The sequence below is a fragment of the Saccostrea echinata genome, unplaced genomic scaffold (assembly GCF_033153115.1).
Source record: "Saccostrea echinata isolate AGI-Se365-2 ecotype Australia unplaced genomic scaffold, CSIRO_AGI_Sech_v1 ptg000028l, whole genome shotgun sequence".
Taxonomy (NCBI): domain Eukaryota; kingdom Metazoa; phylum Mollusca; class Bivalvia; order Ostreida; family Ostreidae; genus Saccostrea; species Saccostrea echinata.
In genome coordinates, this window is record NW_026889777.1 from 4,411,006 (window position 1) to 4,428,176 (window position 17,171).

At 33.6% G+C, this 17,171-nt stretch overlaps 1 protein-coding gene and 1 long non-coding RNA gene across 2 annotated transcripts; one reads left to right on the forward strand and one right to left on the reverse strand.

Moving 5' to 3' along the window:
* Nucleotides 1–5,849: 5,849 nt before the first annotated feature.
* On the reverse strand, nucleotides 5,850–9,450 carry LOC133193642 (uncharacterized). Its single transcript, XM_061329598.1, has 2 exons — nucleotides 9,398–9,450; nucleotides 5,850–8,319 (listed from the first exon to the last, which is right to left on the reverse strand). The coding sequence occupies exon 2, from the start codon at nucleotides 8,317–8,319 to the stop codon at nucleotides 6,466–6,468; it is 1,854 nt and encodes a 617-aa protein (XP_061185582.1). The 5' UTR covers nucleotides 9,398–9,450; the 3' UTR covers nucleotides 5,850–6,465.
* Nucleotides 9,451–9,601: 151 nt separating this feature from the next.
* On the forward strand, nucleotides 9,602–15,562 carry LOC133193643 (uncharacterized). The gene is made up of 5 exons (XR_009721964.1): nucleotides 9,602–9,744; nucleotides 13,221–13,310; nucleotides 13,637–13,718; nucleotides 14,618–14,746; nucleotides 14,917–15,562. It is a non-coding gene; the product is annotated as an uncharacterized LOC133193643 (long non-coding RNA).
* Nucleotides 15,563–17,171: the final 1,609 nt, after the last annotated feature.

Here is a 17,171-nt window from a genome sequence, read left to right on the forward strand (position 1 = left end):
GGCCTTCAATTCAACTTTTAGATTTGTCGACGACGTTTTATCAATTAACAATTATTGTTATTTTCGTTCGTATGTCGACTCGGTAGATCCACACGAAAAGACACCACAGAGTCTACCACATCTATTTCATATCTGGATGTTTTGCTGACTATAGTATTAATGGCCAACTAACTACTAATCTGTATGACCATGGGGACGACTTCAGCCTTTCCATCGTGACCTTTCCTAGGAATTACACTATCACCTGCAAATTGTATTTATGTATCTCAGCTTATTCAGAACACAAGAGGGTGTTCTAAGTACGATGATTTTTTTTAACTGGGACAAGCTACTGACAAATAAGTTGAAGTTACAGAGCTTTCAACAATATTCTATTAAAGTCGCCATATCGCATATTCTATGATCGTTATAATTGCCTCGTCTGAAGATACAACCTTTCGTTGGGCAGTATTTTGATTGTCACGTTTCATAGGCCTCTGTCTTTCAGCTAATTTTGACTAGTAATTACACCGTTTACCTGATCAATACAGGTGTGACCTGTCGGCAGGAGTACTTACTTCACCATGGCATCTGATCCCACATCTGATGTTTCAAAGGATTCGTGTTTTGTGATCGGCTTCGAATTCCATATAAGGCATCCGGCAATTGTAACCATTTGTTTATGAATTACGCCCTGTACTACTTTGTTTATGATGCACTGTAAGCTTCATGTAAATATTTTTAACATGTTAAGTACTAAGGAGCATTATTTTGATCCATTTATCTTAATATTCAAACAAAAATACAGTTACATGGGGAATGAACTTGCGTTTTTCTTTAAATGCGGAAGAATTTCATTCGCAAGTAAAAATTTTTTATAGTAAAATTTATTTGTTCGTTGGTGTTTTTGAAAGCAACAGAAACTCACAATACGCAGAGATAACAAATGCAGTCCGACTGCCAACAAGATATCCAAATAAACCAGACCGTGTTAAAATATGTTTCCAAAATAGAGAAGCGTTGCTACGGGCCTGTTAACTATATTATGGTGTTGTATTTGTTTCAATGCACTAATGGTAATGATTTATGCAAACTTACCCTACAAAATAAAAAAAAGAGTCAAGGCTAAATCGACAAATGTGCATGGTTACCAATTTCATGTACATGCTTATTTAAGACCATTCTGCATTGCATGACAGCATAGAAATAACCTGAAATAAAATTGTAATTGGGGTTTGAGAGTAAATAGATTGATTTTTAATCGAAAACATTCAAAATACGCAAAATATTATGTAGATTGAGTTTTTTTTATGCAGACAAATGAACAGCTTTGAGATTTTAGAAAATAAATTATTGGTTTTGTGGTTTTGAAGGACAATCTTTTAAAATACTTTTAAAAAGAGAAAGGATCCTGACTTTATTAACATTTTTATGAGATTTTTTTCTGATTTATTTCAATTAATTGGAAAATAGCAAGATTTGAAAACTGATGAGAAGTGACGTCATAGATGCACAGCCTTGAGACCATACATGAATATTTCTCAACTGGTTGGATAATGAAAAGTGACCAATTAACAGAATTTAGTTATGCGCGGAAGAATGAAGAGCGTCCAGACTGATTGATTGTTAGTTGATTTTACGTCCATTACGAGATTTTATTTCACTTAAATTTGACGTCACCAGATGATGATGAAGGGCTTCAAAATTTGACCTTTACTCGACCACTTACGGCCATTGAGCATGCAGATAGGGTTCTTTAATGTGCCAACGCCAGCCATGACACGGGACCTCCATTTTTCAATCCCATCCCAAAGATCCATTATGATATTTTCCGAGCCTTTAGCGAAAGAACCGTTAGACCACAAAATTTGTCGAGGCCGCAACCATAACAATTAACTTTCCGCTGCAAAAGAAGCGCTTGCTAGCGCTCTACCGACTAATCTCCTGTTCATGCCTATCTGATACACTTTTAAAAAATTATTTGGATTATCCACAAATTGATTGAAATTCTGTAAATAATAACATTATTAGATCCAATGTATTAAATCTTAAACTCATCAAAAATATGAAAGAAAATATAAATTAATCGAATATAAATTTCAATTTTCATGTTTCGAGAGATAGATTTTATTTAAAGATTTTATGATAAACAGGATTAGCAATAAAAAAAAGAGTTAATCCTAAATTCAGGTATTGGACTTTGCAAAAGAAACTCACCTAAATCTGTTGTAGGAGTTGGTTCCGAGTAATTGAGGTCCAAGCGCAAGAAAAATAACATCAGATAAAGAATAACCATGATCAAGCTCAAGCTAATGCATCTATGTACATTTCCCTCTTTACGTATCTATATACACAGGTACCCCCAGCTGACTAATCATAGAACTTGATTGGCGGAAACACTTACATGTTAAAGGCAATAAGTATTAATGAATGAAATTACGTTACTCTTTCTATACTTTTCAGATCTGACACGTAATAATTACAAAACCGTGAGAAAACTCGGTAGTCAATATAATAGTTATTTTACTTGTAGGTAATTATACTGTTCATAATAGTACGTTACTTAATATATAACAAGTTAATCTTGTCAACTCAAATGTCGACGGCGACAGTGTGTACCTAACATCACTGTGCATATTGTCGTCCATCAGTACATGCTGCATGACAATGCATGGCAATGCTTCCATATAAATATGACTAATCATAATTTTGCTGTTTTTGAGATGAAGATTTTTAAAGAATTTTCCTAGATCTATGTAAAACTGATCCCGTATTGTGGCCCCAATCTAGCCCCAGGGGTCATGAATTTAAAATACATGTACTTGAAACTACACTAGCTGAGGATGCTTCCTTACAAACATCACTTTTCATGGGCCCACTGTTGTTCTCAGAGGTAGATCCAGAAATTTTAGAACGGGTGGGGCGGTTCAGAATTTTTTAACAAGCAACAAAAAATGTCATTTGTGAGAGAAGTTGAGTTACTGTATAAGTTAAGTAAAGTATTTAATTATGCAATTTTACCTCTGGACGAAATTGAGAGTATAAATAAGTCAAACAAACAGAATTTACAAAAGCCAAAAAAAAAAAAAAAAAAAAAAAAAAAAAAAAAAAAATCAAACGGGGCGTGGAGGGTTGGTGCGGGAGGGGTGCACCGGTTCTAGATCCACTTTGGTTCTTGAGGAGAATTTAAAAGATTTTCTGTATATATTCCTATGTAAAACTTAAATCACTCATTGTGGCCCCAACCTACCCCAGAAGGTCATGATTTAAACAAAATTTATTTTGTTTATGTTTGTTTGTTTGTTATTTAGTGTCCCTTTCGAGAAATTTGTACTCTTATGGAGATGCCACCACTTGCCGGTTGTGGGCTGCAAATTTTGACCTTAGAATCAGCACTTAGGGCAATTGAGCATTGAGGGGTCTTTTTCGTGCCAGCACCTACAAAATTGAACTGTGTTATGAAGCTTTCACATAAGTATCATCTCTTCAGTCCCAGTAGTTCTTGAGAAGAAGATTGTTTTTTCTATATATTCTATGAAAAACTTTGATCACCTATTGTAGCCCCACCCTTCCCCCGAGGGACATGATCTGAATAAAACAAAATCTACGAGGGCTGTTCGAAATTATTGAGACAAATACTCTTACTCCACAAAGGACAGAGATAAATTCATAAGAATTCGTCAACGTTTTTTAAAGAACAAATAAAACAAATGTACAAAATTTCTAATTTATAGGATAATTAATTAAGTTCCGGTGAAATTATAAACAAGCATATGTCTATTGACCTGGAGCATCATCGCTACGTCATTTTAACGTCAGGTCAGCCGATATATTCTCATTGTGAAATGACCAGGAAGCATTCAATCTACTTTCTCTGACATTACATATAACATTTCAAAAATCAAACTGTGTGTTATAATTCTTAATCGATTCTTTTAAAAAAAAAATAAAACCAGTGCTGTTGCTACCCCAGTGTAAAATATACACAAAGTGTCAAATACAGAATGACTTCGCATCATGCAGTACCGAGTTACGCAACGCGGGTCAACGTTATTTAGTCCGTAATAATTGATGGTCGTCCGAGGCTTTTATTTTTTTACTCTGGTTGAATTATTTGTAAGAAAATGATGTATACCAATGAAAAAATAAAACCCTAAGACATGTTTTATTGCATTGTTATTGTTTTAGCAGGTCGTTTAGTCTGGACAAGAGTTCTCAATACCGCTACACAAAATTTTAGGTATGATCGCTGCTCCGCCTTGACGTCAAAATCCGTTTTGTCGTCATTATCAGATTGCTATACCGCGCGTAAATTTTTTAATAATCTCCGTATTTCTGATCGAAATTCTAACAAACTTGCACAAAATAAAGTCAAAGTTAAATTGAAAAATTATATACATAATATGAATTATTTTTGCTCTTACTATGGGTCCACTGGGAGTTTTAACGTTGGCGTTACATATTTTCAATATCCGATTTCGTGACTGCGCCGGGTACCCCTACCATTGACACATTAATATTCCATTGAAAAGATGAAATAAAATATTTTAAAAATATTTCTTGTTTTTATTACTTCTTAGAGTTTGTCAAACGTATATGCAAATTTTCACCGAAAAACGTTCATTAGAAAGAAGAATATACACAATGTCTCAATAATTTCCGAACAGCCCTCGTACACTTTATAATGAGGCTTTCAAATAAGATTCAGCTTTTCTGGCACTGTGGTTTTTGAGAAAATTTTTGAAAGATTCAACTAAATTTCCACTAATTTTTAACTACTTCCTTTGAAAGGGGGCATGACCCTTCATTTAAACAAACTTGAATCCCCTTTATCCACGGATGCTTTGTGCAAGCTTGGTTGAAATTGAACAGTAGTTCTTGAGAAGATGCTGAAAATTTGAAAAGTTTGTAGACGGACGACAGACAAAATGTGATCAGAATTATAGCTCATTTGATCTAAGCTCAGGTGAGCTATGACATCAACCCAACAACAATTATATCGGAACATGTATAACAACAACGCAAAAAATAATTTCCAGTTAATCATTACTACTGAGCAAAAAAATAATAATATTCAATCTCCAAGTATATATAGCGAAAAAAAGAGAATAGGCTGATTTATCAGATATTTCAAGAATTATATCCTGCACACTATTTTCTGACCAAAACTTTTTCTCCCTACAGTATTGCGACCAATGCTCAATAAATGCAACTTGTATACTTATTTATCTGCCATAAAATTTGTCTCTTCTTCTGTTTGTCTGCCTCTCTTTCTGTCAGTCTCTCTCTTCTTTCTCTCTTCACGACCTTAGAAAATATGCTTCAACGCAATATATCAGCAGTCTCGTATAACGTCATCATTTCGTAAGTTCTATGGTCGATACAATGACCTAGTCAGCAAATACAATCAATCATTAAGTCATATGCTGACTGACTTTTTTTCATACTAATTGTTAGGACATTATTTACACACTGAATTGTCGACGGATTTTTCCGTTATTTCCCGATCATGACAAGGAGCACACGGCGAGTGTGACCGGTCAGCAGGGGATTCTCACTCCTCCATGGCACCCGATCCCACCTCTGATGTCTTAGAGGTCCGTGTTTGCTCTGCTCCTATTTTGTAATGTTTAATGGACTTTTTAGCTTGAATATTGTTTGTTATCTCAACATATTTCATTTGACCAAGATCAAACCTAATTACGACATATATATTTATTCTTAGACTGTAAATTGTCATCTTAATGAGACATGACACTCTGAATTTTATGGCTGATATAAAAAAAAGAAATAAGCTATTATTTTACCACAAAATCAAATTAGTTTCAATAACTTTACATCAAAAACAACAACAAAATTTAGTCCAAATTTCCTATGCATCACAATAAATTTTTGTTTTGTTCTTGCATATTTTTTCAAATAAGAAAATATCAAATTTTTAAACTGATATTGATTTAAAACATATTTAATGTGTCCATCAAAAACAATTTTTGAATTAACATCTTGTGCTTTATAGCATTCCATTTCTGTCATAAACGTCATCCTTAAGAGAATTCTTTAATTAAATTATCAAATATATTTTCCAATATATTATAATTTATATAAATCACAGAAAAATGTCATGGACTTTACACTGAAAATGACAAATACATGTACTTAAAAAGAGATTTCAACTGAGTATTAGTATTTTTGTAATGTTAAACAAAAAATCCTCTTGCGGTATGTATCTTGAAATTTATACAACTCAATGATATCAAAGTCATATATATGTATAATACTACCAGTCAATTGTTATAATTCATGCTAGTCACAAACTGAAATATATATACACATTCGAGTGACAATACTATACACACGACACATATAAACTGAATGGTGCGTAGATATCAGAGATATGTAGGAAACGTGAGAAATGTATCATTTAAGGTATTCAATGTAAAATCCAGGAATATTGAACAATTCCGCCCATTCATCCCAATAAAGTTCTCAGTAAATTATATCATACAGCTGTAAAACATCATTCTTATCGTCAGTTAGACTACATTCATTAATCACCATTGCAACCTTTGACCGATCTCGGTTTACAGATAGGTGGCTTGCATCTTTTAGTTTCAAAAGTGACGTAAAACTGTGATCTCTAAAATCTACAAAACTTACTCCAGAGTAAGATGATACAAGAATTCCGGATTTTAAAAGTGCCATCCCTTCTATTAATGGATCTTGAATCTTAATTTTCCATTTTGTTTTGGCGTCGCTGAAGGCATTGGTACACTTGATTTGGTCGTTGCCAAAATTCAAAACTCTGTAAAAAAGATCCAGAGTTGTTGGATCTACGGCCATAGAACGTTCGGCGGGTATACTTAGTTTTCGAAGTTCAGAGTATTGTTCATTATAAATACGAATGCTTTCAGAACCATTACTTTCTTTCCATGTGACAAAAAGGTACTCATCACTTGAAGTTAAACCAAAACATTTTGAGTCTGGATTTGTAACCACCGCATTTAGAACAGGGGAAAGGTTATGTGACCTAAAAAAGTTAACTCTGTGTTCTTTTGGGGATGCAACAGCAATATCACCTGTTGGGGCTTGTGTGACGTCATAGGGTTTAGAATCAAGTATTCTTTGCCAGCGCAGAACTTTCATGTCATCATAAATCTTCAGTTTAAGGTTTGCCTTATCAGTGATCACAATATTCCCGTTCGCCAGAAAAGTAATCCCTGATATCTCAACTGGTTCGTTTTCATCCATACGTCTAGGATTGATGTTTGACAGAAATTTTAGCTTTTTTGGAGGTCCGCTTGGAGCTTTTCGAAAATTTTTTAAGACGGCTGGTCCCTCACATTGCTTTACAATACTCTGTTGAAAGGGTTGATCATAAGTCTCACGGCCCATAGACAGATCTTTGTAAGGTCCAAGGAAATTTTGACCTGATGTGTTATCACAGCCAAAACCCTGCTGTGGAGAGGGCATAGGAGGATAAACCCCGCCATAGTTAACAGGTGAAGGTGTTGGAATAGCAGCATCATGAGGCTGGATGCTTGTATTGGACATAAAAGGAGAGTTGAATCCTACTGTTCCAACTTTGTCTTGTCTTTGAATTATTTCCTCGTAAGAAGGAGGGCTAACTGGATCAGACTGCAATGGGGCCGTGGGCTGCCTAGGCAAACTTTGTTCAAAATCCTTCATTGATATCTGCTCTTTCTCTGAAACCTGGTCATCTTTCATTAAATTACATAATAAAATCCTACCAACATTTTCATGCTGGGAAATAACCTCATCAAAAGTTTCGGAAATTTGGAACTTAAGAAGATAGGATGGAGTCTCTCTTCTAAGAAAATCTTCTGCTATTTTACTGAGAACTGTAAACTGTGGATCTCTTTCCTTGGCAGTTAGCTTAGATATTAAACAAGATCTCAGTATCTCATTTGTAGTATTTTCGACTTCTTGTACATCTGATTTGACGTTCATAGAGCTCCTTAACTTCTCTATTAACCCTTGTAGCTGAGTCGTCTGCTTGTGAAAACCATTTTCGATGTCCTGTAGGGAACGTTGTTCTAACTTGTCTATTTTCTCTTTATACGTCCGACATGTTTCTTTTACGAGGTTGTCAGCTGTCTGTTTTTCCTCACCTAGCATGTTCAGCTGACAGTCTAGCAATTCACAGACTCTGGAGACAGCAGACACAAAGCTCTGGAGAGGAATCTGTGGTTCGACTTTCTGACAGGTTGAGTGTTCCACGATGTTACACCCTGAACAGATTTGTGTCTTGTGTGTTACACAATCTTGATCAAGAGGCATCTTGTGAATAGAACAGATTCCATTTTCACTACCATCTGCCATCTACAAATCAAAAATAAATGACAAGAATAGTAAACATAGATAACCGATGGAAGTGTTAACATTTGAATTTTTAATGCAAATACTGAAAACATCCCTTCGTAGAGTCCTTTGGGCAGGGGATACTTTTTCTCATATAAATGTCCACTTGATACTTTTCATTAAAATGTATTATCAGTCATTTGTCTGTTTATATATTTTTGTAAACATTACCGAGACTTTTCGCAATTAGTTTCATTACAATTGGGTTGAATAAAGCGTTTCTAATGCGACATGCAAAACATGCGACATTATACATAAATTTATATTTCTTGTAAATGTATGTTTGCGAAAAATTGCCGATAAAATTATTAATACATGTACATTAAAACCCAAAATACATACAAAAAATTCAAATCTAAAGATAAAAGTATTCGATCTCTGTTCAAGGCAAACCTTTTTTTCAAATATAATTTCTAAGGCATATTCATTTGTGAAATTAAGGGCTACGAAATGAACGAAAATTCTCAATGCAGGACATTCAAGAACTACGTTAATATCAATTTCCGTCGCAGAGTTTTCGTTCGTTCCCCTCTATCTAGAGAGTCTATTTAAAACGTTTGTATGTATAATCTAGGTCACCTACACTTTTGCCGCATCGGTAGTCTCACATCAAACGTCGTTTGAGTGGGGGTCAAATGACTTTTGTGATCTAGGCTACTGTATGCATGAAACGAAAAATAACTCGCGATGTTTTCAAGATAAAGCAGTTGAAATAAACATTGATTTAGTTTTAAACACGAGGTTAAAGCTAAACAATATTCATAAATAGGCACCGTCACGCAGGTATGTAAACCCTTCGATTTCGTTACACCCGATTGCACACGTGAAACTCGTGGCCGACGTGTAGTATTCCTTTCGTTGTCTTAGATTTTGCGCGTTTATTCCTCGTTTTGATGTGCATTTTTTGTTTCCAAATAATGTATTGACTTGTATATTTGATGTTACTTTTCTCCTGGCAACTTCATCAATACATAAGTTCCACTGACACACGAAATACTTTAGTTTGCTAAAAAAAAAAAAAAAGAAAAAATAAACTTACCTTGTGTTATTCCTTCGAATCGAGTCTCTCAGTTACCTTTCATATCAAAAGAAAATGACCAAATTCTAACACATCTGTGATTTGAATAAATTATCCTTATAATTGGGTGTGTAAGCTGTAAGTCTCGTCACGTGACTCGCGAGATTTTTCGTTAATATTAACTTCCGGGTACATCACACATGGGGTTGTGTGTTGGACAATGCATATTTATGGTCTACACAAAGCTTACGAGGAAAAGGTAAGTAGCTGTACAAAGCCGAAGGATTCTCCGACTTTCGATGGATGAATTGCGTGCCATAAAAACTTGGGTGCAAGCGTTCACGAGAAAAATTTCGATCGAAGTACAGGTAAGCAAGTCAGAAAATGTCACCTATTTCTTGTGTTTTTGGGGGAAAAATGAAGTGCCATATTGGACATTTTCGGTTGGGTAAACTTCTACAGCTATAAGCGACCATGGAAAAATAGTGTGGAAACCATGTTGTGCAAAAATGAAATAACTCATACAAATAAAATGGATATAATCTAATCAACCAAATAGCTTAGTGAATACATTAGATACTGCATTTTAATGGCTCAAAACAAAAAGTAGTCCTTAAAAGTTTCATCATGTTATTATTTTAGCAAAAATCATATGATAATTTTCATACTACTAAATGGTATGATATGCTCTATATATGAACCACAGTATTTCTGATTAAGGACCTTCTGATTCGCTGCCAGTGGATGGAAGTCTGATCTGAATAAACACGAATTTAGGACAAATAAAACATTTTGACCGGATTTGAGCTACAGAGGCTTTTAAAACATTATCTCCCTGATCTGCCTCTTGCATAAATTCCCTTTGAAATCCTTTTAATTATTATTAAATGGCTCTTAGACTTCATATCGCGAGAACAATGAATCACAAGTGGACGGTTGATCAAGAGATTTTACATACAACAAATAAATAAAAGTGAGTAAATTTATTTTGCGACTGGTGCGTCTCGCGGAAATTCCTCTCAAATATTCAAATTTTGTCTCGTGTACAGAAACTTATCCGAGAATCAGATAGATTCTAATTCAAAACAGTGTCTTTGATTTCAATATGTGTAAGTAGAATGAAATTTTTAATTTTTTTAATAGACATGCAAGCTTCTTGTTCAATAAACATTGTAATCAGTGTATATATGTAACATTAGAGCTCTTGTAGGTTACTCAGAGTACGTATGTGTCTTTAAAATTTTCATATATATTACATGTATAAAATTTTTTTTGTATATTATCTCAATTTATTTATTATGACAATCATATTGTATTCATTGTTTGTATAACAAGGAGAGGATCTATTAAGTTGAAAGAACTGGTATCCAGTTCTTTTATATGTACTATACAATAAAATATGTTCAAATCAAATCAAATCTTGTATTTATAAGGAACATAAAGTATCATAGAGGAGCAACCTCAAAAACATAACAAAAACGAAAAGAATGATATCAAATATTGGAATATATGTTTATAGGTATAGGTGTGGTAAGCTAGGAATTCGTGTATTTTTGATATATTATCGTGTCTAATAAAAATTCTCAGAAGTGGGATGGGGGGAGAGGGTTGCACCTCCATTCGTCAGGTGTCTGTGGTCTTCTTCTGAACTGACACCTAATATCTTCACAACTTTTGAACTTAGTTGTTTTGCAGTGGAGGCAAATGCGAGACGTTTATCAACTGTTATCTGCAATGGGTGCTATATATTGAACTTATTTTGAAATTTATAATAGAAACCCAGAATAGAGCATCAGGAACTGTATTGTTTTGGTAATACACATTATTACACTATCCACTCACATTATTTCACTAATCACGCAAACATTATCGTACGGTTGATAATTCGGGGATCGAGGATTTCTAGAATGAGGTACAATTTCAGGGCTTGAAGAAAGAAATTGAAGCGTACTAGAAAAATGAAATAAGCTACAGAATACTTCATTTTTCTTATGACTGGATTATTGTTCAAAGATGACTATCGCTTTTGCTTGAATTTTTGACTGAATGTCCTTTACATGGTCTCTAAGAATAAAGTACATGGATATTGTTTTAGGTATCCAATACATACAAACTAACGCAACTGCTCAGCTCTCATAATGTCAGTGTTTTCATTGGGTCACCTCGAAATTTATCCCTCAAGCACTCAATGAAAAATGAATAATATTCAGTGGGGATTAAAGTGGTGCCACCGCCTCCTCTCTATTGAGCTACAGAGGCTTTTAAAACATTATCAAATAGAGATATTTGTCAAATCTAAGATGAATCATTGTTTTACCTCTTAAAAAAGAAATGAATTTTTGAAAAAATGGGTATAAATAAAAGCTTTATTTCTGTATTATGCCAAGACAGAGCCTCGTGGACTTGATTGTTATGTTCTTTTCCCATAGACCTTAAACTAATAATAGTCTTGTTAGTTCTTATCATGAATTATGACAGGAAATAGAAAAAAAATCTTCTAAGAAGACTTCAGTTTTGCTCTACCAGATCTCTAGAATTGTGGTATAAAACGCAGTGTATAAAAATTATGCAATGTTTAACTAATGTCAAATCGGACGATTTTTTTAGTCAGCGGTTACGAGCTTAACTCTCCTATCGAGTATCCGGTTACTCGGATGATTTTTTTTATTACACCATTCACCATTCTTGCTAGTGGTGAATTTTCAATATTCAATTCACTTTATAGATTTAAAATCTGCATTTCTTTTAAAATATTTCCAGGCTTACGTTGCCTGGACAGCATCTTGGTAAACCTAAGTATTAATAAGGTAATGCTAGTAATTAATACGTCTTTAAAATTTCTATACCATTTGGCATTCAAAATTATTCATTAGATAAATGAAAAGTGAAAATTAATTAAAAAAAATCGTTCGTATTTATTTCGTGAATATATCGAGACTAACGTAAATGAATTTGATGGCATTTAACGATAAATTACACAATTTTTTCTCTTCCAAAATTCAAACATTTTGTTTAAAAAGGTGCCCCTCTTACTAAAGAAGTGATTTCTGTGTAGTTTAAAACTTATATATTTGACCAAGATACATAAAAGTGAAAAAAAAATACAGTCCAGTATAATATTTGAAAAGTTTTAAAAAATTATGAAGTTTTGTGACTGCAAAGTTTCAGGGAATATTTTTAGGAGTCTATTTTTACATTTCGATAAAATGACCTTGACGGCAAATACAATCTATCGGTAAGTCATATGCTGACAGACGTTTTTCATTCTAATTGTTAGGCCATTATTTACACACTGAATTGTCGACGGATTTTTCCGTTATTTCCCTATCATGACAAGGAGCACACGGCGGGTGTGACCGGTCGGCAAGGGACGCTTACTCCTCCATGGCACCTGATCCCACCTCTGATGTTTTAGAGATCCATGTTTGCTCTGCTCCTAATTTGTATTAGTTGAATGGACTTTTGAGCTTGAATACTGCAGATTTCATTTGCAAGAAATACTGAAAAAATAACAATGTAACTCTTCTGTGTTGGAAATAAGAAAATTTGTTTGTGTGTTTAAGTATACATTTAAATACAACAACATTCTTTTTCTACTTTATATTTAATCAGTATAATGTCTATATATCTGACAATCAGGTAGCAGTTTTACTACCCGATAACCGGTCGACGGTAAAGAAATTAACCAGGTTCTCAGTGACAACGTTATTTTTTTTTATTTTCTAATGCGCTCCATTCTGAAGATCCATAGTCGCTATTTTGTAAATGTTCACCCAACCGAAAATGTCTATTATACCTGAGTGAAATAGTTTTGTAATCATCATTCCAATTAATTTGTTAACAGATTTGTCTTGAATCAGAGGATAATGATGTTATAACCAGCTGATTAAGGAAGGGTTTTGTCAGTATCCGATGATTACAAACTTTTGTTTAGGTAAATAATGTGTTCAGAATACATTTCATTTTTCAGTAGAATATGAGCTGTTGTTTGTCCGTGGATCTTGTTCATATAATTAATTAAATGTTTGAAGCATTTGTTTCCCAACGATAAGATTTTCTTCAAATATTCTGCTATTGAGCTCTGCATTTATCATTGAACAAACTTCAAATGACTGCACTAATATGGCCTTATTCCTCATTTTATACAGCATGTTCTCTTTTTAAAGAGCATGATAAATAGGAGATTTTGGTTAAAGTTTCAGTCTGTTTGACATATTATTTCATCTTACACAATTGTATACATTAAGATTTATTTTATAGGTAGAGTACAAGAGAACTGCAGCATCTAAGACAACATCGACTTTGAATAATCTGTATCCTCAAAAAGGCAACTCAAATACAGGTATGAAACTGATGTCACAAAATAAGTTCTTGGACTTACATTTACTCTTATAATACATACATAGCATATCAAAAATAGATAAAATTATTATAATAGATAATGGGATTTTCCATTGCCCCATGTAGGGCCGAATTTAGACCCTATTCCCAATTGCATACCCCCCCCCCCCCCCAATGAACTGTGTGTTATGGTCGGAATTGGAAATCGAAGGAATTACAAAAGTTCAGGGAAATCTTGTTCTATTGATGACTGAAAATTTGTTAACTTGTCTTTTTTGTGATTAAAATTTCTGAATAATTAAATAAAAGCTCAGATTTATTCATCATATTGAAGTGTTCATTTCTTGAAAATTCTCATGGTAGATAATTTCCCAATTAGTGATGAAATGTTGTCAAATTTCCAATTCCAAGGTCCTAGGCCTCATTCCAAAATGTAGTAGAAAAATCCCTTGTACATCAGGTTACAGCTCAATCATGTATTGAATGTTAATAACTCTGAGCTCCCAAATGCCAAAAGGGTATGCAAAACCAGTCAAAGTGATTTGTCCACTGGTGCTTAACTTTTCCTCCAATGGTTTTAGACATTTACCCATTATTCATCTCTATTGTATTCCGGCATTTCTTGACTTTTTCATAATAGATTACACAACATTGTCTCATAAATAGATTTAAGATTTTTCTTTTCTTTATAATGAAAATAATGTTTAGCGTAAAAGAACAAATTTTATTAGGATTCTCATGTCAAAATATTGATAAAATTTAATGACGGGTCAGATTTGTATCAAGTGAATAAATATTTGCCAGACTTATAACTTGTTATTTGGAAGGCACCTAAATTAGTTGTGCGTACATCTGTGTCAAAAGTCTAATGTCATATTACAGAATCTTGCTTAAATACAGATATATGTCTGCGAATCTGGCAATCTTGGGACATTAATCGATAGGTTTGTTTAAGAAGATTAAAAAGTTAACACACACTTCCAGCATGAAGCCCAGCCAGTAGCCTCACCTGTCCTGACATTGTTAGAGGTAAGTTGGCATTTCAGCAAAGGATCTGGCAATACAAAGGCTTGCTCATCAATTAAAGATTTCTATATACTAATTGGTAATTTATTTGAATTTCTCTAGATTTAAGAATTTAATGATATGAATTATAAAAACAAAAAGAAATATTTTGATCAAAATTATTTTTGTTTCAGTACTGTGTGGGAGTGAAAAGATATCATTTAAAACACGGATATGGCTCTAAAATACTGCATCGGAGATGAATCCAGGTTATAAATCTGAGACAAAACAATAAAGCTTCATTTGGAGCTATCGCCGGTATATGGCTGAAATAGTGCCGATTCGGCGTAAAACATTAATCAATCAATCAATCAATCAATCATTTGGAGCTACATATGAAAACTTCAGTCGCACTCATCACTACCTGCGTAGAATAGAAAACTTCATATGACTTTTGAATCGGTCCTTCATCTGGCTTGGAATTTCGGTAGTTTTAGCATCCTTCAAACAATATTTCTTGAAGTACCAATTTGCAGGTGTAAAATGTTTGAAACAATTTTCCTGTCCCAAATGAAACAACGAAGTAAATTATCTGCCAATTAGCAGTGTCATGATGAGTTTATTGATGTCACAATTCTACCGGCATAGTATTTGAAGTTGAATAGTACCATTTTAAAGAAAAACCTTTCAAAAAACTTCGAAAACATCAGATGGAAAGGAGCGTCTACAAGAAAAACAGTGAACACTTTCTTGAATATATATTAACAGTTACATAACATGCCCATATACATCCTTTATATAAAGTAATTAACAACCAAATCATAGAGAATTATATACATATTTGCCCTTATGTGCTTTATAGTGTATTAAATTATTTTACTAATTTATAAACATTTATGTTTTTCACAGTCATGAACATTTACAAAATAATAGAAGTACATATAACATAAAAAATATTAAATATTTATATGGAAACAAGTGAAATTGTTATTCCACAAAAACCATAATAGACCGAGGCGAAAACCTCGGTCAGCAATGGTTTTCAAGGGATAACAATTTCACTTCATCCAAAATAAACATTAATATTTTCCTTGTTAAACTGAATGTATTTGTAAAAAAAAACATCAGGGTGAAACGAACGCGCAAACATTCTGCGCAGTTAACGATTTTATTACATGTATAATCGCCCGAGTGGTGCAGTGGTTAGAGCGTCTGCTTTAGAGTCGCGGAGTAAGGAGTTGATCCTTCATCGCGAGTTCGAATCCCATTGAGGAACATGGAGACCGGTCCTTCAAAGAGACCGTATAAACCGAGTTCCCGTGTCGCAGTAGGTGCTGACACGAAAAAGATCCCTCACACCTCAGTGGCTCTGAGTGCCAATTTGTCAAAATTTACAGCTCTCCACCGGAAAGTGGTGGTGTTTTTCCATATGAGTGAAAAATTCTCGAGAGGGACGTTAAACAACAAACATATATGCATACATATTACATGTATATACTGTTACCTGTTGTTATTTATTTTCAAACCATAGGGATAGAATGTTTGGCATGCAGTGGGGTAATAGTACTTGTTAACAAATGTTTTTAAACCAATCAAATCTGACTATTCAACTTGAAAGTATATGACAAAATAATTTAATTTTGGTCGTAAAGCGTCATTTAATTGGATAAAAAAAATTAGACTATATCGTATAACCTCCTACGTCACAATTACTTACGTCAAAAAACGTATCAATCCGCTTAACGTTACCTTTAAAATACGTACAATTTGAATGCATTTTTGAAGGAGAAATTGTCTTATTTTCTACACTTAATGATGGAAAATTAAATTATAAGGAATGGATTTAATAGCTACCCAAGTTATAATGGTATAAACTGGGTTGGAACAGTTTACGCTTTTTTTATAAACGTAAACTGCCCCAACCCATGTTATACCAGTATAACTTGTGTAGCTATTACATTCATTCCTTAATCAAACTAACATTATGGTGCTGTGAGTAACCATGAGTTGTGAACTTGATCCTGAATTATTATGTTTTGAATATTGTAAAAGAAATGTGCAGCCAAAACTTTGACCTGTACGTTATTTAGATGGAGTTTCATTTTTAATTTCTTGGAAGTTGTCATACTCTTCCTGAGTATAATAACTATGGGATCTGCCTCATTGCAGATACATGGATAACACATTCACTCAAAGCACTCTCACTTTTTCAGTACTTTGTGTAGCCCTGTAATATATATAATGTACATGAAAGAAATGCCTCCTTCTTTGTAAAAATAAAAAAAAAATATTTTTTTGATTGTGTGACAATTTTCATTTCTGGATAGACAGAGTAGACTACAGAATGAACTGATCTATTTAATTTATTGTTGTATTTATTTAAGTGCTTAACTATAAATAATCCTGACTCGTATTGTTTCAATAGACTTTTGATCTTAAAAACTATTCG